Here is a 22,759-nt window from a genome sequence, read left to right as displayed (position 1 = left end):
GTGAACAACAGAAGGTTAGGAATACCTCTAAAAAGGTGCTCAGCAAAGTAGAGCTGGCAGAGTGATGTCATGTATGCGCCAAAAGAGCTCGATAACGTTATACTTCCCCGAGAAACCTTGTATTACATGCAAATAAATCCGTGCTCTCCGGCATGTGCGAGTAGCGAGTGCCTGAGCGATCGGCGGGCAGCCATCTTGTATTCCTTTCTGAACTGGGCAGTCTCCGGCTATTCTGAAACGAATTTAGTTTTGTTCGGCATATTATGCATCTTTAAGGCGTAGACGTCACTTTGACAGGTTATGTTTTCGCGCATTTGTGACATCGCGTGACAGACAGGTGAAGTGGGCGCAGCTCGAAAACATTTGACCAATTTCCAATGGCTGTTGGGGAAAAGGTCTTGAATGATAAGTAAATATTTTTCTTTTCTTGGGTCTAATCATTCATACTCATTATAGACACGACATATCAGATGGGAGAGCTATCGTGGTTTTCGTGATGTCGCATGACAGGCAAAGTGGGGGTGGTGCGAAAGTGTTTGGACCGATGGCGGAGGGCTGATTGCAGAATTGGAACAGAAACTTTTGGAATAGCTTTACGTTATAGCGCCCTTTTCTCTCAGCACAGCAGCCCGATAGTTAGTATATGCAACCCACTCGTCTGAGGACAACCGAGTGACCCAGGTAGGCGGGAAAATGGTTAGATAGGCAAACACATACATAGATTCCAGAAAGCGCGTGAAGTACGAAAAGAATGCTGACGAATGAAAACGTCCGTGTACTGAGATTTAGGTGCATGCTAAAGAACCTCCAGTAGTGAAAATTAATCCGGAGTCCACCACTACGACATGCCTTGTAATTAGATTGTCCTTCTGACAAGTAAAACAACAGAATCTAATTACATAATTTTTTGTCAGTCGAACAAGTCTCGTGGCCGGTTGGGATCAACCCTCCAGCAGTATGTCGGTTTCTTCAACTAAACAATTGCACACCGGCAAAGTAAGCTAGCTCCTTCGCTGTTATGAGGTTAGTTCTGAGTGGTCAAGTGCACTTGAATATTCAAACCAAATCGGTCAAGTCTATTCATAAACCTAATCGTGCTGATGTTACGCAAGTGTCAGTTTGTTTTAGTTTGATTTTACTTAACCACGTGGTACACGAGCTAATGTGCATAAGTGGTTGAGCTTGAGGAAAAAAAAAAGGAAAAACCTGGGGTAACGTTATCGTGAGCGGTCTCATCACCTGGAAACAAAAAATGAAAACTAAAAAAAAATCAGACAGGCAACAGAAAGCTACAGTACCCAAGGAAATACGCATGTGGCCTAAAACAGAAAACAGAATAAATGAAATATTTAAACGAATGCCAAACTCAACAATTACCAAGCAAACAGTATAAATAATACTTTTAGTAGTACAAAAATGAATTGGATTTTAAAATGTAGCGGCTGTGTTCGTAACCTTATCATAATTTGTGTTGTACTTATATGATGTTCTTGCTCTGCCTGTTACTTTTTCACGGTAGATGTATATTTTATATCGGCGTCATCGTTTGGATGGATATTATCAGCGTCCCCTTTGGAACGGGGCAGTGGGTTGCGCCACCAAGGTCTTACTGTTATACGGCCTTATCTCCTACTTAGGTTAAAAAAAGGAAAGAAACAAAAAAACCACGGTGAATTCCTATAACCAAATTTTCTGACCCCCCAATGTGAACTTTGTGTACGTCTCCGTTTTTGTCGTTTCCCTACTTTTGTTCCACCAATCTTCCATTTGCCTCTTACTAATCTCTAATGCGTACATGTTTATTTCCCCCTGCTCTCGTTGAGCCCAAGAGCTTCAAGGAGGCCAGTGGTGCCCAAATCGACCGCTGGGCAGTCTAGTAAAGCATGCTCCATGGTTTCCCTAGCTTTACCGCTGCAAGCACATGTTTCTTCTTTTTTCTTATATCTCGCTTTATAGGTGCATGTTCTAAGGCATATTGATCTCACTTCGAAAAGTGATGAGCTTCCCTTTGAGTTATCATAAATTGTTTGTTCCTCTCATGGCAGGTTTCTTTTCCATTGCCGCCACCCGTGAGATTAGTTCAGCCTCTCTGATTTTGTGCTTGACGTTCTTCGTTGGCGTGTTAATTGCTCACCCTACAGACCTCTTACTTGATGGTAAGCTACCTAGTTCTTTTCCTCCACTGTGAATCAATGTTTTAGGATTTTTTCCCTCCCGTCTTGCGGTTATGAATACGTTTTATTCGAATTCTTTGTACTATAGCTTGATATTTTTGGGCATTTTCGGAGCTTTAAAAAAATCTTCTACTTATTTCCCTAACCCATACCTTATTCTACTGTACCTGTTCGTGCTGCTTACCTTTGGAAGGCGAGCCCGCTATGTATGCCAAACCCTGCCAAAGAAAGCAGTGGTTGCGCTTGGGAAAAGAAGTCTCGTCGGAACATTGCCACCACAGTGAGGCATCACTTGTATGCCCATTTCCGATATATATTCAGTTTAGTGCGACGAAGAGAGGTTTGCTTGGCGAAAAATATTAAAATTGTTATAGTTGCAAATGCAGCTCATATCAAGGTTTATTGAGAAGCCTGCATCTGGAAGATGTTTCTCGACTCGATTACCGCCAGACGACGGGACTTGGGTAAAGTTATCGCTTGAGTCAGACTGGCGATGAATTAAAGTGAAAGTAGCCATCGGGTTCTTCCAGTGCACGGCGGTGCTCGCGTCGAGACACATCAGCCATTGCTTCTTTCGCCGCACGAGTTTCTGCCGAATGTACGATTGCGCGATCTATGCCAAAAAAAGAAAAAAGAAATGGTGTATTCTAAGGTGCGAGCGCTTTGGGGTGGGAGCGCATCATTGCACTTTACCATACCTTGTAATCAAAGCTGTTTCAAATTCGTAAATAGACAAGTGAAAAAAAAAATGCTTCTTTAACTCGGGCTTTTGTGTACGCCTTGATTTTCTTTTCATCTGCTATTGTTCAGCCTGTTGGCAAGTGCCCACCATGACGAACAAGTTCACCAATCAGCAGCAAAGCCACATACAGCCAGAGGTGGACGAAAAGAACGATGACTCCCAGATTGCACGGTTTTATCAAGATCGAGAGGTGTTCATCACCGGAGGAACGGGCTTCATTGGAAAGGTAATTATTGTAGGAGGCTTGTATGGTTATTTTGTGAATTTCGGGCTTGTTTGGACGTTGACAGTTATTATGCAGCTATACATAGACACTGACACTCGTACAATCACTTGTGGTCTGCCTATATACGAAAGAAATGCGCTTAGATGGTGTGTGTGTGTGTGAGGGGGTGGTGCTGCATCTGGCAGGGTTATCTTGAAGTGCTTTGGCGGCCATATTTTCGCGAGCATCTTTGACGTTAGCATGGGGTTTTACCGAGCGTTCATCAACTCGGTGTCTGGGAAGAAGCCAACTAGCAGGCGTTGACCTCACTTGTATTCATTCGGGGCCTTCAGAAATCACTACTTCTTGGAAGGTCACGCGGGGAAAATTTCATCTCTGAGGGCTGTCAAGCAACTTCTTTCTTTTTTTCCTTTCCTCATCAACCGAGCGTTCCCTCAGGCTAAGTTATTCACGTCACTCATCTCGCCGCACGGGTCACAAAGCGGGAAAGTGCCACGCGCGGTCTCAAGAGGAAGAATGGGCGAGGGAGCTACTATCTGAGTGCACGTGGAAAGAAGAAATGATTGTTCTGGGCATTCACTGCTCAGAACATGACTAGGTTTGTTGCGTTCAAAAGAAACAAAATGCCCACTGGTGGTTGTAAGATCGTTCTTTATTTCGGCAATCAACGTTTTCACTAATATTGTTCAAAACTGCTGAATAAAAAAAAACAATAATTGCATCATGTTTTCAATTCTGTAGTTCAATATAGTTAGCGAGATACCATTCCTGTAAAATGCCTCTATTATGACATTTAAAGAGAAATAAAATAATATATTGTACACCACTCTGAAATATCTACCTCTAATTCGTGAGCATTGTAATATTTTGATTTAAGCTGCAAATTGTTATTCTTTATTTATAGAATGGACATACATATCACATCCACTGAGGATACTTTAAACATATGAACTTTATACTGCTGCAGTATCTTGGAAAATATCTAGAGAGATTGCACAGCTACCTTAATTTTGCATAAGAAAAGTAAGAAGATACTTATAAACAAAGGGGTCAGAGAAGGAGACACAATCTCTCCAATGCTATTGACAGCCTTCTTGGAAGAAGTATTCAAGCTATTAAACTGGGAAGGCTTAGGAGTAAGAATCGACAGCGAAAAATCTCAGCAACATTCGGTTTACCGATGACATTGTTCTATTCAGCAATACTGCAGACGAGTTATAACAAATGGTTACAACCTTAACAGAGAGAGTGCTAGAGTGGAGTTGAAGATTAATATGCAGAAGGCAAAGATAATGATGAATAGCCGGGCAAGGGAACAAAAGTGCAGGATCGCCAGTCAGCCTCTAGATTTTGTGAAGGAGCACGTTTGCCTAGGTGAATGAATCACAGGGAACCCTGATAATCAGAAAGAAATTCATAGAAGAATAAAAATGAGTTGGATCGTATACGGCAGACATTGTCAGCTCCTGATTGGAAGCTTACCATTATCATTGACAACAAAGGTGTACAATCAGTGCATTTTACCGGGGCTAACATATCTGCCAGATACTTGGACACTGACAAAAAAGCTTGAGAACAAGTTAAGGACCGCACTGAGGGCGATAGAACGCTAGGCAGAACGTTAAAAGACAGAAATAGAACGGTTTTTATCAGAGAGCAAACGGGTACAGCCGATATTCTAATTGAGATTAAGAGCAAAAAAATGGAGTGGGGCAGTTCATATAATGTGCAGGTTAGATAACGATTAGACCATTAGGTTTACAGAATGAATACAAGAGGAAGGAAGCGCAGTCGAGGACGGCAGAAGACTAGGTGGGGCGATGAAATTAGGAAATTTGTGGGCGCTACTTGCAATCGGTTGGCGCAGGACAGGGGTAATTGGAGATCGCAGGGAGAGGCCTTCGTCCTTGCAGTGGACATAAAATAGTACGATGATGATGATGATGATGATGATGATATCTCTTCTATGTGCAGATTTACAGATTACTTAACCTCGTGCTTCATTTAGCTTAACGTATTAAATTCAGCAGTTTTGTAACAATTAGGAGGTCATAAATCAGGATTATACTTCCTGCATTCTTCTGAAGTCCTAATTTCGGAATTAAACAAACTTCATTCACGTTGGTGTGTTGATTGTCTGATATGCACATTTCCTTGTTTTTCATGTATTTGAATATTACAATAAGAATTTGGCGCGAGCTAATGTTTCCTCTTGAATATCCACACTTGTATGTAAAAGGAGCAAGTCACACACATAAAATGGTCTCTGGGCTCATGTGAACAGAAAGTTGTAGTTTTTCACAGCCTGGGCGGCCGCTTTAACCTCAGAGACCTTTTAGCATTGGATTTTGGCCACACTGCGCCTCCTTCACTATACTGCTGTGTATGATTCCCGACCGAAAGCAAGCTTTGGACGAGGCAGGGACTGCATACTTAAAATCCGGTATCGCCGCTACATAGAATAATTTTCGACGCGAAGTTATTGCAAAGTAAAGGTGAATCGTTCGGAATCAAGGTAACTGATTGCGACGCTATATTTCACAACAGAGCTAGAGAACTACACACAGTTTGGTACAATGACTTGGAGAGACTGCCGCACAGAAAGTCCTGAACGAACGATAAGCAAGAGCAATGTGTGCTCAGCGCAGAAAAAGTTACTACGCAGCATCTGTTTTAAGAGCGATTACAAGAGTTAATGTAGCCGTACTTTGGTTTGCACGAGTAGTACCTGTGAGCCCTTGTTATTTGTGTTTGGTGCAGTAATGAAAGCTATGAATGCAGATTTTTATAAAGAACTGTTAACACTTGCGCGCACCACGACATGGAGCACAAACGTGCGCACCACACTGCTACAATACAGCCTTCATGCATGTCTGAATCTCTTCTGTTATTAGATTTTGGCAGTAACGTGTTTGTAATGGTACGTTACAAGTAGTTGTCACAAACTTTTTAGTGCTCTTTTTTAAAGAGGACCGTCACTTCACGAATGTCCTCCCTGCATCATTTCTTTAAATACTCATGTTTTAGGTTCTTCTGGAAAAACTGCTACGATCGTGCCCTGGCCTGAAGCGGGCCTACCTCCTCGTGCGCAACAAACGTGGGGAAGAACCACAGGCGAGGCTGGAAAAGATGTTCAACTCACCGGTAAATACGTGACATTATTGCCCGTTCATTTAAGGTATATGTAACAGCACATCAGATTATTCATGGATAACGAAATCGCAGCAAAAGTACGCATAAATCTGCCAGTCAGAAAATCAGCCAATCTTCCCAGAACGGGCGCTGCGGAGCGTGCCGAGTGCGAATGACAGAGGGTCTCCCGATACTTGTCACTTTTTCTTGCCCGATGTAGATTTCGCGCTAACGTTCACAGCGCATTAGGTGTGTCAACACGTGGGGCGTAAATTTAACTCTGGAGGCTGGTAACCACGAACACTCCATAATAAATAGTGTAGAAATGACCGCGTTCATTTCGGATTCCCCATGCATGATTCCAAATCTCTTTTCTTTGCTTTTAGCTCTTTGCTTCAGAAGGTGGCCTGGAGCTCCGCTAATTTAGCACACCCCGACTTAGCGACGCATATAAGAACTTAAGAGATGTTGATTGTTCCTTCATAATTTAAAGAGGCACACATTGCCGCGATAGATATTTTCTATGAGGATGTAGTATGCTTTCGTGATATCCGCTCCCATATAGCGAAAAGTGAAAGGGTAAGGTTGCTCGTACAATGTTCAGACATTTGTCGTTAGCGCCTGTACATAGCGACGCGCCATCGTTTACTTGCTCACATCACATTGTACCTCACCTTCCCCATACTACGGTGCTCAAGGTCGTGGCTAACGATACAACCAGAAAGCTAATGTGCTCACAGGCCGGCACCAAGATAAAAGACTACAGCGAAGCAGAATTCGTTGCGATGCTCGCCGTCCTGCTCCGGTGGCTGCGATGATGGGACGGAAGGGATAAGATCATCGTTTCTCACCTCAGTTGTTTCTAATATTTGTTTGGTCTATTCGTTTTTTTTTGTTGCAGAAGCAGCAATAAATAGTCTTCAATCTCTCCTGAAATCTGGCTATAAATGATAATGGTGCGTTATATCGTGGGATGCGCGATGGCTCTGACATGAAAATATCTGCCGCCATCGCGACGCTTACGTTAGGTGAGACATAATCCAATAGCTAGCGATGGAAAGCAAGAGAAGTGATAAATAACTGGCATAAGGAATACCAAAGCCTAATAATAGTAAAAAGAATTCGGAGCCGTCTCGACAAAAAACATGTAATTAAAAGCAACTAAAAGCAAATCTAACACAATGTTACGCAGGAAGTCTAAACTATAGGATCTATTTTATTTTGGATAGTGTGGCTATCATAGCAGTGGTTGTAAACTAGCACGAAAGATTAACTCACGCGAACGAAAACTAACAGTAGCGCTTGTCTTAGCTAATAGCAGAACTCCATTTCTCACCGTCAGTGAAAGTGCTAACTCGAACACTAACGCGTTTCTCCACAGGTTCTGACGAACGCATTTGTCGAAACAGATACTGAGCACAGGATGTTTACTCAGTGGAGAATGATACTACTGCTTAGAGGAAACGTAATTAGGACTTATGAGGTGAAGTAACTATATATAAACTTAATTAGTGACATTTTGTAATTTGCTAACATCACTCTGGGATATTTCTTGAAAGGAGCGTCTGCCTTCTCAGGTAATCCAGCTATAGTGAGAAAATTGCGATATATGCCATATGATGCCTTTATTGCGTTTTCATCAAAATAGATAGTGCCGTAATGCCTAGGGCAACACATTTATTATATTTCTGAGCAAAATATCATGCGTGCCGAGTAACTATTTTTAACTCATAGTTCCAATAATTATTGTCATTAGTCAGTTTAAGGAGAATATTTTGTTCGATATTGGCGGTTATCAATGGTAATGTTGCATTGCGGTGGCAGTGTCATATAGAGTCGATTTTCTCGGGCTTCATGGGGGAAGCATTTTAATGGCAGGATATAAGGAAACAAAGCTTCGAGTGAGGCTCATACGAAAGTCACTATGGATAAAGTCATCGGTGATATACGTTTCTCTGTTTCAACCGAATTTACTTCATTTCGCAGATGTTCGAACGCCTGAAGCAACAACAACCAAATGCTCTTGAAAAAGTTACAGCACTGCCAGGAGATTTGACTGAACCAAACCTGGGACTCAGTGCGCCTGATCAGGCTGCCTTGATGGACAACGTGTCCGTTGTTTTTCACTCAGGTGCCACAGTCAGGTTTGATGAACCTCTCAGGCAAGTGAAATCTACTGCTTTTTTTTAAGCGAAGTTTTCTTGTGTCTTGCTCTGAAATTTTGGGTGCTGGCTGCAGTCTTGTCAAGTAGGCACAAGTGAATTACTCAATACCACGCTACAACACCGCCCAGTGATGCAGCATTATATGTGTCACTGCCTACTAACCTTGACCTTGGACGACGCTAGAGGCACCGTAGGTAGCTCCGCAAAGGTGTAGCGGATTTTGGTTTCTAGTGTCATGGAGCCAACACAGGGAAATGAGAAAGTAGGTGACAGAAAATGTCCAGTGTGGATGTCAGTTGCATTGCGCCAAAAGTACGAGAACCAAATTCGATCGAAGCGCGCAGTAAGCGTGAAGGAGGTCTCGACAAAGCTGTTCAGCGTGTCCGACGGCGTGGCTGGGTGGCTATGACGTGGATCTCGTGAGCACTAAGTCGTGGGTTCGATGCCTGCCGCAATGGCCGGATTCGGTTGAGAGCGGAATGGATAAATGACTAGTGTACCTTACATTCGGTGCACGTTAGGGAATTCCAGCTGCCCACATAAATCCCAAGCCCTCCACTACGGCGTTCCTCGTGAGTCATCGCCCACTGTGGAATTTTGAAAGGTTGAAACCTACAATGTTTTCAAGCATCGAGCGGAAGGAGACTTCTTCGTTACACTGTAAGGCGTGCTGCACAACGCAAGCGAAAGCTGGCTCGTAAACGCGAAGCGGATTGTCGGCAATGGGAGGCCATGGGTTACGATGAGCGTGGTGAACGTTACAACCAAAACCCTGATGCAGACCAACAACACGTGGCTGCGCGGGAAGTAAACGAACACCCCTCGTTCACTACGTACCCTGGGCAGTGACTCTTTGGAACAGCAATAACCAAGCGGAAACGACGGCGTTTTGGCGTGGAACAGGAAAACCGGGTTTTTCTCTACCTTCGTGCAAGATGACGGGAGTACGCGTTGCATCAGCTGTCACCCGACCCAGTCAGCACTGCCCGCGTTGAGAACTTGTAGTGTGATTGACCGCGTGTTACCCAGAAAGAGTTCGAGACGTCTAACGTTTCTCGTTACGTCTCGTATTTCTCGACGCGCGTGCTGCTTTTCACCATTGTGCCAAGTCAACAACAACGCAAAGAACAAGAAGAGAATAGAGAAGTTGCGAACAGCGTGTTGGGTTGGTGCATCTCGTCCAGTCTTAAAACAACGTCCAGTGTTAAAACGCCCTGACCATGGCCGTTAAAGACTCCACAGTGGCTTAGCCCTGCTTCAGGCTTTTTCACTTTCTGCGTTTTTCGGGGAGCGATGTGAACGTGCACGCCAGACACGTGGGTCCGGTGATGGATGGCAGGCAAAACCAGGTTCGAGTGCTCGCAAAACGGTTATTCTAGTTTCTACTGATGACTAAATTGTTAAGCGAGGCGCGTCAAGGGGGTTCAACGTTTTTCGTGGCCGTGTAGCCGTTAAAGACTCCACAGTGGCCTAGCTCTCCTGGCTCTGTCTCTGCAAGTACGTGAAATCTTGCTGGATAAAGTCGCATCGGCCGTTACTAACACGGAAATTGCTGACCATGAGTAGCCTGAAGAAATTGTAGTGTGGGTGAAGGTAATGATGTGCAGTGAAAAAGACCAAAAGACACGTGTGCTGCATCTAATAAACTTTTTGTGTATTTATGTCGCGCTCAAGCGAACGCCACAGCTACATGAAAACAATATCATATGTATCGTTGTGTTACATTTGCTGCATAAGGTTACATTTGCACGAATAGTGCACTCATGTCAACAGCATCACGTTTGCATAATATTTACGTAAAGAACAAAGAAAGCTTCGCTTGACATCAATTCCCACATATGCGTGTTAACAATACGCCGAATTTTCGTGTGGGCTGCAATGTTTAAACCAGGCCTCAAGGTTCTTGGAAATGATCAAGCTTCCGTCGCCAAACTAAAGCGAGAATAGTTTGGGGCAGACAACCAGCGCTATTTAGAAAGTGATGTTGAGGGAACACTATTTTCAGATAAGTTATAAACGAAGTGATTAAATACAATAAGATCAATTCTACTATATTTATTGGTCGTAGTTGTCATTGATGCTCATCAATAAATTAATTAGTTTTGTCACTGCATCTAATTTTTCACTTCCGATAATGTATGTAAGTCCTCGAATGTTCCTCCTCTGTCTTGAGTTTTCAAATGTTCCACTTTTGTTCATAATGCGAAGAGATGACGCGATTAGATTATGGGGTTTTACGTGCCAAAACCCCTTTCTGATTATGAGGCACGCCGTAGTGGAGGACTCCGGAAATTTCGACCACCTGGGGTTCTTTAACGTGCACCTAAATCTAAGTACACGGGTGTTTTCGCATTTCGCCCCCATCGAAATGCGGCCGCCGTGGCCGGGATTCGATCCCGCGACCTCGTGCTCAGCAGCCTAACACCATAGCCACTGAGCAACCACGGCGGGTATGACGCGATTGCGGGATTTGTACTGAGCGCAGTAAGTCTTGTAGCGTTTCGTGCTTTGTCGGTTGAAGCGAACACTCGCAGATGCGCGAGAGTGATCTTTTCAAAGAAGAATGATACTCAAGCCCGAGTAGGTTTAGTTCTTTTAGGTGGTTGAGTGACGCATCTCTTTCTTCGTCATCTTTTAAATCCTGCCTGTCACTTCTTGGCCCCAGATTTGCTTATATATTTTCATGTTGGCACTGGTTTATGGATAAGCTGGAAAGCGCTCCGTCAGGCAATCTTCTTCAAGGAGCCCTGAACGTGAAAAAAACACAGTCTGCGGATAGAAAACGCTGCTGTTAACACCTCAGCCAAATTTTGCAGTCGTGCGTGGCGCCTAGATCTCGCAAGCGGAGTGCAAAGTCACGTTTCTCTCAAACGCTCTCTTCTCAACAGATGCCTTCTCCTCACTGTCTTCTAGACGATTTAGTTCGTAATATAGCATATCCCCATGTGCGGTTGCTATAGCCCAATAGCTGACATTGATTAAGAAGGGTGTCTGTATGAGTGCGCTTCTTCCTACTGCTACTGTATATATATATTGAGGAAACTTAATAAAGAGGCTGAATTAGGGGAAAATCTGCTTTCGAATTTCGATAAGCATTAAGCACTTCAGGAAGAAGCCGACTATCGTCCACTCATGCTCGGCCACGGTTACCCGCATAGTAATTATATTATGGCCACCCTGCTTGTCACAGCCGTCGGGTCTCGCAAATTGCGGCTAGATTTGAACAACCAATTAGCCTCGAACTACGCGAAACTTAATCTCAGAGCACATGCACGCTTCCCAGAGCGGGCTCACTCCTGGCGGCTTATGGGTAGACGCCTTGGCAGACTTTGCTTCACAATGAGCCATTGATGGCGCTTCAAAATACCCAAGTTCGATGTGGCTGCTATCTGGCGGTCATGCTGGTTCAGGAAAAAGCCGGTCCATAGCATGCACTGTTCACGCTCCACCAATGCTCCAACCGTATGCTCCACGTAGCATGCACAGCTAGGCGGGACCATACGAATGCTAGCGCGTACTGTGGTCCTGTCATGCCCAAAGCAAACACTGCAGTTGCATCTAGCTGTGGTCTACTACGTAGCGTAGATACCGCGGCTATCAGGGGACGCCGCTACGAGTCCACTGGCGAAGCGCACTGCAGTCGCTGAGGACAACGGCGTTTGGCGCGTCGTAGCCGCCAGAATCGGAATAAGTGGGGCCTACGTGAACGTCCAAAATAAACTTTGAACTGCGCCCCACGGTGACGTTCAGTGCGCGGAGTGTTGTAGGAACAGCACATCCCCGCTCCACCATAGCCTTTGCAGTGTAAATCCTTGACAAAGGCGCGGAAGCAATGCGAGCGCTGTTTGAGTGCCAATGCATGACTCTGTTTCTGCTGAACGCACTGAAGAAATGTTTTCGGCAATATATTTGTGGAATAGTACAAAGTCTAATGAATTTCTTCACATCGATAAAAAGTGGTTCAGGGCCCCTTTACGAGCATTCTGGAGGTTAGGCACAGTACTAACCGGGCGCAATATTTTTTGCTGCTGCATCAAATGATTACTTACTTATGAAATGTTTTGCAAACGTATGCAAAAAGAAAAAAAGAAAACAGTATGACCGTGAAATGTAGAACCTGCTGCTGGAAATCGGGGATTGGGGAGCTGGGATAATCATGGGGCACCATGTACTTTTTCCTTTTGGCAAGACCCTCTGGCATTCCAGTGAAAGAAACCGGTGGCGTTGGCGGGCACCTGAGGACACCAGAACGACCACGGGAGTGAGGGCATCCCAGCTATAACCATCTGATGCAGAAACATGCAATGCAGTTGTATCGTTAAATTATATTGTAAAGTTTCTCTTAGAACCTTAGCAAGAAATCGCGAATTCTAAAGCATCCATTCGTCACATATAAAAAATCCAAGGGCAAGAAGTTGCCACCTGTGCAGCTTTAGTTGGCTACAGAGCCGTGGTACTGGAGATATGATCGTGCAGTAAAGAAATCGATTAAAGCCATTTCACCGAAGAACAAATACAGTACGACCACATATCATGCATTACGTGACATGTATATCAGAAACAAGAATATAGAACTATTAATGGTATTAAATATAATAATATATATTATAGTGCAGTGACCAAAAAGGTGATAGGCAACTTATAAAAAGAACGCTCGCTTCTTGGCCACCTGTATGCGGTACGTATGAATGTATACACTTACACTGAAGAGGCCATTTGGTACGCTTATGGTACCAAAATTACTGGTACCCAGCACACCACGTCTGCTTAGCCGCGAAGATAGACTGCCACAGTGATAAAGCAATAATGGTTCGATTATTAGAGGCATCTCACCAAATATCACATTATTTCTTTGTTACTGCTGTGCTTTTACCGTAAATTTTGAAGATCCTTCTCGTGGAAATGACGTAGAGCATGCTGCTTGGATATGGGAAATTTTTCGTATCTGTCAATAGGTACCAATGACATATGCCTTTGGGCCTGGTGGTTACGCCGTCAGGCACGCGCAAGGCTCCTATTGGGGGTAACCTTGGCAGCACCCTACTTAGGATTAGAAAGCCTCAGCATGTAAATTGTAAAGAAATAGTTGCTTGCCTTTTCAGGCACGTATACGTCGTCATCATATTCCATTTCCATCAAAGGCAAACCTGTTTCTTATGCTAAAGCTGATTGTTTTCAGGAGACAGTCATTCAGTGCGACTTCTTGTGCAGCGCCCACGGAGTTTATTTTGAGCAACGGGTTGCGACATTGCTGAGGTGTTGAGGTGACTCCGGAAGAAAGCATGGGATAAGCCTTTGCAATCCACACTACAGCAGCGCCATCATTGTCCTGAGATTCTTGCATTACATTGTCATTGTAATGATACATAAATGAGACCGATATTCGCACTCTAGTGAGTGTTGTTATGATCAACCTCTCGTGTATGGGAAACATTCAAGCGTGATTTTCCATGTCAACATGATTTCCCTAATCCCCGTGAAGGCTCTTATGGTCAACCTGAACTTCGACCTCTCAAGCGAGGGAACTTCCCAGCGTGCTTTCCCATGTCGAGATAATTGCTCTCTTCCCGGAAAAGTGTCACCCATCTACGCCCTGAGCAGACAGAAAGGGGAGGGCCCAAAGGTGAAGACATGAAGTGGAAGAGTTCGTCGACTTCACAACCTGACACAGGCACTCACGCTTCCAAAAGTTCCCCAAGCTTCCCGAGGAGACATCGCCTGCCACAAGACCACGAGGGGATATTTAAAGTCGCCCTGGCCCCCATGTTAGGCAGAACCGCTTGAGGCCCGGATGGAGTGCCAACCATGTACCAATGAAGTGAATACATTCTTTCAACACTTCAGCGTTAAGGGCCTTGTGTCGGCGTCGGCGTCCCGTATCGCCGCCCGGCGTGCAGCTTCGGACGTCGATTTGGCAAAAAAGATTCGCGAACCACCCATGCCCAGGTTCTCCAAGTCACGCAAGGAAGTTACTGATGTAATTGAATTTCTCAAGCTTGAATACGTAGGAAAATCGTAAATACGACTTACACACAACCTACAGACATGATAGCGTCAGATTGTAATTTGAATATATTAGAAAACATAATTCTGTTACGCGAAAACTCAAAAAACTCTATTTCCAGCGTTTTGACCATTCGCACATTGGCCACGGCGTTCCCCATTAGCGCGCGCCGAGTAGCGGATATCTGGCGTTCGCCTTGTCATGGGTGGCGTCTAGCACCCCGAAAAAAAAAGGATTTTCGCCCGCCATGCCACATCGAAACGAAGTGTGACTTCCTAATTCGCCATGGTCGTCTCGAGTGTATGCCGGTCTGGCGGACACACCGCAGTGTTCACAGGCCCCTTTTGTGTGAGTGCGACTTTAGAGGCACCCTTTCCTCGAACTGTCAAGCTCTACAGGAGAACTTCCGCGAACCAGCAATGCACGCAAGAGGAGGGATGAGCGTCTACATTCCCAGACCTGCGGCTCCGTATATCAGGAGGCGGGATGCTTATTCCTTGCTGCAGGCTTGGTATCTATGGTGGGGCGACCCCTTTTCCGTGAACCAACGTCGCCTAGAAGAAAGGAAAATACGTCTACGGACCTGCGGCTTGGTATATACGGAGGCGGGACGGACGCCCATCCACAAACTAGACTATGTGCCTGTCACGTGACGTCGACGGGAGCAAGATCCCTCCCACGATTGTAGAGCGCCTATTTAAGGGGCTCCGTAATGCACTTTTCTTGACTTCATTCTCTTTTTATGATCTTTCCCCAACCTTCGAATAAACCGTGCACGTTTAGCACTAGAAATCGTCTCGTCCTTGCCTGGTCGCCATAGTCTACCGGATGCCTGCAGCCCGCCGACAACGCCACGCTACCAAACAGTGACGTTGGTCGAGCCTCGGTAAACAGGCATCGCTACCACTCGGAAGGAGTACGATACGCTACCCTGGAGTACGCAACAGCCTTCGCCGCATCGTGGCCCACCCAAAAGGCCGCTTTCCTACCAGAAAGCCTGCCTTCCTGCATAGCGTTTGCCGCGAGCGTTTCCCGTTGAACATTACGGTTATATGCGCTGCAGTTGCCGGAAAGCGTGAGAAGCAGTGAGGGATGTTTGAATGATGTCGCGTTCCACTCTTAAAGGAGAAGCTTAAGGGTCCTACAAGTTTTTCACATTTTTTTTTCATCATCACATTCGTCGTCGTTTCCTGATTTTTGCGGTAGAGACCAGCCTCACCCGGTGGAGGTGAGCGTGAAGATCTGGGGGCATAAATTCTGAGGTCTCTGTGCACCTCAACTTTAGTAACAATTTTCACCACCGAATACGATCTGATTCCAACTCCTGTGGCTGTCTACTTTCTCAGAGCACACGGTCAGTACTTTTCAAGAGTGCCCGACCATCACATGGCTTCATTACCAGCACAGTGACGTCGAGCTATATTTCGGCGACTGATTAAGGTTCATTAAGAATCTATCCTATCAAATTATATGTCAGGGAGACAAGCTTCCTCTTCCCCGTGTTCCATTCGGTAGCTACAAGTGTACTCGCCATTCGAATAATTACGAAGGCTGACCTTCGTTCACCCTGAGGTAGATAACGCTTCTATTGTATTGCCATATTCCTGTATATGGAGGCGGCATGCATACAGATATGGATAGTTCTGCTTTGACAAGAATCCTGCAGCTGAGATCTAATCCCGGTGAAATAGGTAAAAATTAACGTCAAGCTGTCACATATAACGACATCGACGACGCTCGCACGGAGCTCGCAGCCCTGCCTACTGCTGTCTGCTATGTCATTGATAAGCTGGCCCGGTAAGGGTTTGTGTTGTGTGGCCCGAGAGCAGCTGCTAAATTCCCCTAACGTGCTTTACGCCACACGACACACGGCAAGTTGTTGTCCAAAAAAAAAAAGAATCCCTCATCCGGCTTTGCAAAACTGCCACGTTATCACTTTACAGCGAACCTGCATATGGCTAGGGTTTCTTGGAGTTTTGTCCTCCGTGAACAAAATCTATAGCTTTATCAATGGCTCATGCCCCCGTAACCATTATTTCTCGCGTAAGCTAGCGAAAAGTGCAATGGCTCACAGCCCCGTAAGGGAGAGGCTGCAAGCACTCAGCAAAGTGAAGCGAACAGTGCTGAAATTATTTCTAATCGCGCATATAACGTACAGAACAGCATGTCGAAAACTGTCATCATCAATGGCTCATGCCCCCGTGAGCAATGGCTGATAACCCCGTAGGCAAGCGAAAAATACCATAATTATAGGGCCGTAAGGTTTACGGCTACTGACTTAACGTGAATTGGTTGTGATTACACTACCCCATTCACGTCGGTGTTTTCAATGTGGATGTAGACATATCTCTACGATGCCATACCGATCCGGCCCAACCGGCCACCCAGCGCCGTACGTGCATCGATTTGACATTATCAAAGAATGTGATTGCACGTGCCAGTGAAATAATGACCACCGATCAAGACAATAAATGAGTGTGTGTACCTTTCGTCACACTGACCACTCATCAAGAGAATAAATGAGTTCGTCTCTTTGTTCATGTGCTAAACAGCTTCACTGGTCAACTGCCTTCACAGAGTGTAATGGATCATGATTTTCTAAGTGGCTTGAGTCACTGCGGCATCGCAAAGATAGACAGGGCTGCTGAGTCCACACACGAATGCTACCAGATGGGTAAAACTTATTTCTCTATGATGGACGCTCCAAGACAACAACATTACCACGCTTGCACAGCTTTCTGGAGTTCTGATGCCATCTCAAACAGCCAACTGCGCAATCGGAACCCTCGTTGCGGCTGCAATTAAATGCTGTTTAGCATCTCTTTTTACGATGCAACGTTGCTTATCGCATATCGGTATGAGGGGTTTTTAGAAACGCATATCTTTTTTACGGATCAGAAACCCCGTAGGACCAAAGTTCGAGTGCTGTGAGTACCTATCGACCTGACGTCCGGCACCTCTGTCTCTTCCCCTAGCTTGCGAAACCTATACTAGACCCCGGAACGCTTTCATAGGTGACAGTTGATGGACCATGACCGCTTTCCTCACCGGCTTAAAAAGAAGTGTGAACGTTGCTGAATTGTTCGAGGTACTCTTGTTTGACAAACTTTCTGTAGTCCAGCTGTGAATCCTTTTTTGAACGCCCAGTGTGTCACTCCTTTCCTCCTTTCCTGCATTTGTTCGCATACCTCTCAGTTGCAGCGTGGGCTCACAACAAGGACTTTTGTTTCGACTTCCATACCCTCTCCCTTTACCGGTTTCCCTGACTTTACGATTGCCTCACCTTGCCGCTATCCACATAGTCAGCTAGCTAAAGACATGCATCCAATAAATTGGAAAAACACGATCATTTTATTTTTGTATTACTACTCCACAGCTACGGGAACCGTTCACACATTACATTAGCTTTCTTTAGGGGAAGACAGCACGGGTAACACGACATCAATTTGAAAAAAAAATGTGTAGTGCGTTCGAATGACCGGGTGGCAGGAGTATAAAACTTAGTCTTTCGAAATGGTTGCATTTCAGGAAAGCCGTTGAGCTCAACGTTTTCGGGACGAGACGTGTTCTGAACCTGTGCAAGCGGATGTCAAATTTTACAGTAAGTTTCACCACGCTCTGCGCTTTTGTTAGTTCATGGACGCTGCCATGCTGCCTACTTGAACGGCTATTTATCAAATTTTCATGAAAGTGCTTATAACTATAGACGGTTATTCGGTGAAGTTTTACGCTCACGTTACATAATTATTTGTGTCCTCGCCATGTATCTTACGCAGCTTCGCAAATTCTCTTTCAGGCTCTTGTTCATGTATCAACAGCGTATTGCAACTGCGATAAATCAGACGTCCTTGAGGTGATATACCCCCCACCTTTGGGTGCCGAGAAAGTTGTTGAAGCTATTGAGTAAGTACGCATGACTGAACTCTTGCCGTCAAATTCAAACTATTTTAAGTCATATATTTAGGGTATGGGTGAAATGCTTGCGGTGTGTAAACAAAAAGAGCAGACCAATTTTCTCCAGGAATTTGGTAAACTTGCTTTCACTGAACATTTCCGTTAAATAAAAAAGGGTCAGTGAAAACTAATTTAGCAGAGCATAGACGGGGACAGGCGCGCAGGTGCTACATTCGATGGGCTCCGATGCGTGCAGCCTGGCCAGGTAAAGGTTACGTGACACTGAATACGCACCTCAAGCATTAATTACATCTTTTTAAGTTTGTTTTGTCTGCTTCGGTGACGAAAATGAGGATCTGGTAGGGAAGGGGGCAATGCACAGAGGTGCTTGGCTCGACTCCTTGCAGTTTTTTTCGGGGCTGTAACGCGGAGTCCCACGTACCTAGTAATTTTTCTACTATTGATCTCTGCATTGTTTACATGCATGCTGTTATAAACCCAATTTCACCCTATTTGCGTTCAAATGGTAAATTAAGTGCAATTGGTTTCATTCCTGCATGGTCACATGGCATTTATTTCAGAAAAAGAGCTTTGATAATCTGTGCACTAGATACAACTGCAGTTTTCAAGAACAGAATCCGCAGTTAAGTAGGATGTTTCAAGTTCAACATTACTAGGGCACCAGATATTCGTGAAAGAAAACCGGCAGACTGGACGCTAAAAGTTATCCACCAAGAAATGTGGGCACAAGTTCAATTAAAAAAAATACATTTACTGAATGAAACTGTATTTCCTGGTGGTAATACAAACCGGAAAAGTTGGCTGAAAAAATAGAAGTAGATATAGCTCTACAGTAGTTATGGGAGTTCTTAATTTTTTATTTTTACGGTAAGCAGGTGCTGTCTGATACGCCAAAGTACAACAAGAAGCAAAAAAAGAACGCGTCCTAAACTGCCGCAGTCCTATATACATAACAACTCTTGCCCTAACGGATCTTGAAACGCGTTTCAAGTAATCATGGTTTGGAATAAGTTTTGGAGGGCGTCGCCAGATCAATATCCTGCCACAAAATTTTTTGAGTGCTTGAAGTACAAGCGGATGTAGAAGTAGTTGAAAGATGCATCCGTACCGTCACGCGGCTTTCTCTCTCCTGTCGTCTACACTAGTGAGCTGGAAGCTACACAGGGGGATTGCAGGCGGCAACAGCCCCGTTGCCCCGTCCAAATCTTATGTCGCACATGCGTCAAGGCCTCCGGCACTTGCTCTTTTTTTATTTAGAACGCATTGGCCACTACATCCAGTACACGCATGCACGGTGTTCATTCGATGCGAGTGCGCGGTAAGCTGTACTCGACCGAGCCAAAGCGTGTTTCTTTTGGGCGGTGGTGACCCTCTGTGCGTGATTCTTGGAAAGAGCGGATGCTCCACGTTAGGATAACTGTGCTCGCTTGACCCCTGTGGGACCATTTGCCAGGTTGTCAACACTCGACCGCCCATGGAGCCCCCCACCACCACCACCCGTGCGCGCGCGTGTAGATCGGATGGCGGCCGAGAGGGGTTCTTCCGCAACACTTCGCGGAAGAACAACGCCCCCAAATCAGCACCATCAGCTGGGTGCCCAGGTGTCAAGATTGCTGCGGCTCGGCACCATGATGCGCTCAATTGGAATGTACTTGTGCTACCACCCGACAACTCTCCACAAATAACGTTGCTTCCAAGACTTCTCGACAAACGCCAACATTTCAACAAGAGCTTGTGTCAACGCAAAACACCTGAAAGAAAGTGAAACGCACAAAGTAAAACTGTAGGACAGCTCAGTTTTCGTGTAGCAAACATTGCTTCGCCCACGCTAGGAGTGGACACACCAAGGCAATGCTGCACGCGGACGAAGAATCGGCGATTGCCGCAACCACAGAACACTTCGCGATTGACACACTGCATGCAATGGGAGAGAAAACGCTACTTTGAGCGGACGACCGTCACTCGAGACCAGCAATACAAAAGATGAAATACTTTTTTCTGTCCATTTCAGATGGCAGACATATATATATCTAATTGACCTAACTAAAAACCAGCGGGAAAGACAGTTCGGGAAGTAGCCATCTCAAGATGACTGCCGACGTTATTGCGATTAGCATTCAAGCAATGTACTTACACACCGCATTGCCTGGAAGGGTTACTGATTGGGCTAGTTGGTGATCTGTTATCGTGAGCGTAGAGCGCGATGGCATAACGTGGATTGAGATAAGGACAGGCGCTGACTACCAAATGGAGATTTGTTATCGATGCGCTTAACTTATAAAAGGGAGCGAAATACCTATCTGAAAAAAAAATTACCCTAGACAGAAGCAACAAAATCAGACGAGTCGGTGTCAGTAAAATGAACACAGCAGAAAACAAGAGATACGCAAATCAACACGTAGCAACATCACAACCGCAGGACCTATGTGCGACTTCCCAAAATCTGCTACCGACGAAGCGCGTCACACATGGGGCTCCACTTTCGCCCGTTCCCTCTGGACATGATGCGCAATCTGGCGGCGCCATTGTGAAGTTCGCGTGGAGTTTTTCGCATTGCCTCCGAGATCTGAGCCATGGCGTGTCGCGGCCCTTGAGTTGTGAACATCAACTGGGCTTCTCTGTCGCGATTCTCCTCTGCACTCGCTGGATCAACTTGCTTGAGGATCACGCGTGACCACTAGAGCTGCTAGGGAAGCCGGGAGCGCCTCATGCACGCTTTCTCCCTGTTCAGAAGTGGTTCACTGACGGCGCGGCTCTGAAAGCACCTGGTAGGGTGGCTAGAATTGGGAGAGGGGAAGAGCGCGGAACATTTTTCTTGCCAGGAAGGGTCGCCTTGTGCGATACGCCCTCTAGGTCGAAATAGGGCGCGGTTGTCGAGAGTGCCGGGGACTGGTGAGCATCAGGCACCTGAGTATTTGTACTGATCTCATGAGTACTTATCCACAGGCGTCTGAGGATAAGCAACAGGCGTCTGAGTATTCTATTAAAAAAGTGCAAGGAATAGATTGATAGAACCGGAGTCTTTACAATCACAGGTTACTGTGCCATGTACTTTTGCGAAGCTGCTTCGTGTTAGCATGCCTTAATTATTAAGGATATTGTCAAAAAGAAAAGAAAGGAAAGAAAGAAAAATCTCAGCGATGGTATCTTGTGCCTCAATGTAAATCGGGGTACAAATTAGCGCCTGAAAATGTGTCCCTCTTCTGTGCGCCGGCATGCAAACAGCAAGTTCTGAGATGAGAGCGAGTTATCGTAAGGGCTGACAGATGTCTAAAGGACAGTTTCCCTGTCTGTAGACCGTTGTGGAGGTTATATAGCCAAATGAGGCCTAAGAGGAAGATACAATGATGTCACAGTTCCCTCGCAGACGGCGGAAGCGACAGTGAGATATATTGTGTCTACACAGAGCAGCGAAGCGATGCTTGCCTTCTGTACTATACTGCAGGCAGAGCGAAAAAAAAAGACGGGTTTACCCAACCAATTGAATTATACAGGAAAGCCTGCGATATTCCAAGGGACAGATACTACTGCAGTGGAAGTGCCGATTGATATATTCATGGAACGGGATCTTGGAGGTCTTATGTCTGTAGATGTCAGAGTCACTATACAACTTGATTTCTGCTGTCGAAAGCAGGCTAACGCATGTTTAGCACAATGTGCACGCATTCAAAAGTTCTAAGCAGCCTGCGTACTGCAGGTATCAGCGTGCCGTAAATTGGCTACCAAGCACAGCACAGAACTAACCTGATTATTCTTTGTTGAAATAACTCATTTCTTTTTAATAATGGTCACCAAGCCGCAAGGGGAAAATAATATTAATAATAATAATAATAATAATAATAATAATAATAATAATGAAGCTGAGGCCTTGCGTACCTCAAGGCCATATCCACCAAGCAGTCATCGATAATTAAATTGCTGCTGATGAATTTATGTTTATAAAGCCATGAAACAAAGTTCAGTGTCAATTTCTCCATATCGAGCAAATATTCTGGCTGTGCAGTTGCACGGCCATAGGGGCCACTCAAAGTTTTATTCGTAAAAACTGAATCCATAAACTGACGCGATAACTCGCAGAAATTAGATTAACGTCAGTGACTGCATGCCTTAAAAGGAGAATGGTTCGCATGTTAGAGCATGCTAATTTCAGAACAGTAAAACAATTAAATATTGGCAAAAGGTACCACCCTCCCTCAGGATCAAGCTCAGGCAACTCTCCTTAAATACGGCGATAAATCTCATAAAATTAAATGGAACCTCTCTGAACGGGAACTGTCGAAGATATGTGTAGCATTATATGGCCGTAGGCGTGGTGCGAAATATGTGTGTTCGGCAATGTAAATATGTGGAATTCTGTGCTCGTACTCCTCACGCATATATAGATAACGCATACTGCATCAG

The 22,759-nt window shown here is 45.1% G+C and overlaps 1 protein-coding gene across 4 annotated transcripts in view; it reads left to right on the top strand.

Moving 5' to 3' along the window:
- Positions 1–22,759, top strand: part of LOC135921132 (putative fatty acyl-CoA reductase CG5065) — a 98,352-nt gene that overhangs the window by 53,966 nt on the left and 21,627 nt on the right. For 3 of the 4 annotated variants that reach the window (XM_070536712.1, XM_065455457.1, XM_070536711.1), the window contains exons 2-6: positions 2,985–3,142; positions 6,170–6,286; positions 8,261–8,436; positions 17,972–18,044; positions 18,240–18,346. In XM_070536712.1, the coding sequence (XP_070392813.1) occupies positions 3,005–3,142; positions 6,170–6,286; positions 8,261–8,436; positions 17,972–18,044; positions 18,240–18,346 (611 nt within the window). In that variant the 5' untranslated portion in view covers positions 2,985–3,004. Of the gene's footprint in view, positions 1–2,045; positions 2,157–2,984; positions 3,143–6,169; positions 6,287–8,260; positions 8,437–17,971; positions 18,045–18,239; positions 18,347–22,759 lie in introns of all 4 variants that reach the window. The other variant, XM_070536710.1, reaches the window with a different exon arrangement.

This window comes from Dermacentor albipictus, chromosome 3 (assembly GCF_038994185.2).
Source record: "Dermacentor albipictus isolate Rhodes 1998 colony chromosome 3, USDA_Dalb.pri_finalv2, whole genome shotgun sequence".
Lineage (NCBI taxonomy): Eukaryota > Metazoa > Arthropoda > Arachnida > Ixodida > Ixodidae > Dermacentor > Dermacentor albipictus.
Note: the sequence above shows the minus strand (reverse complement) of the source record. Positions and strands in the feature narration are given on the sequence as shown.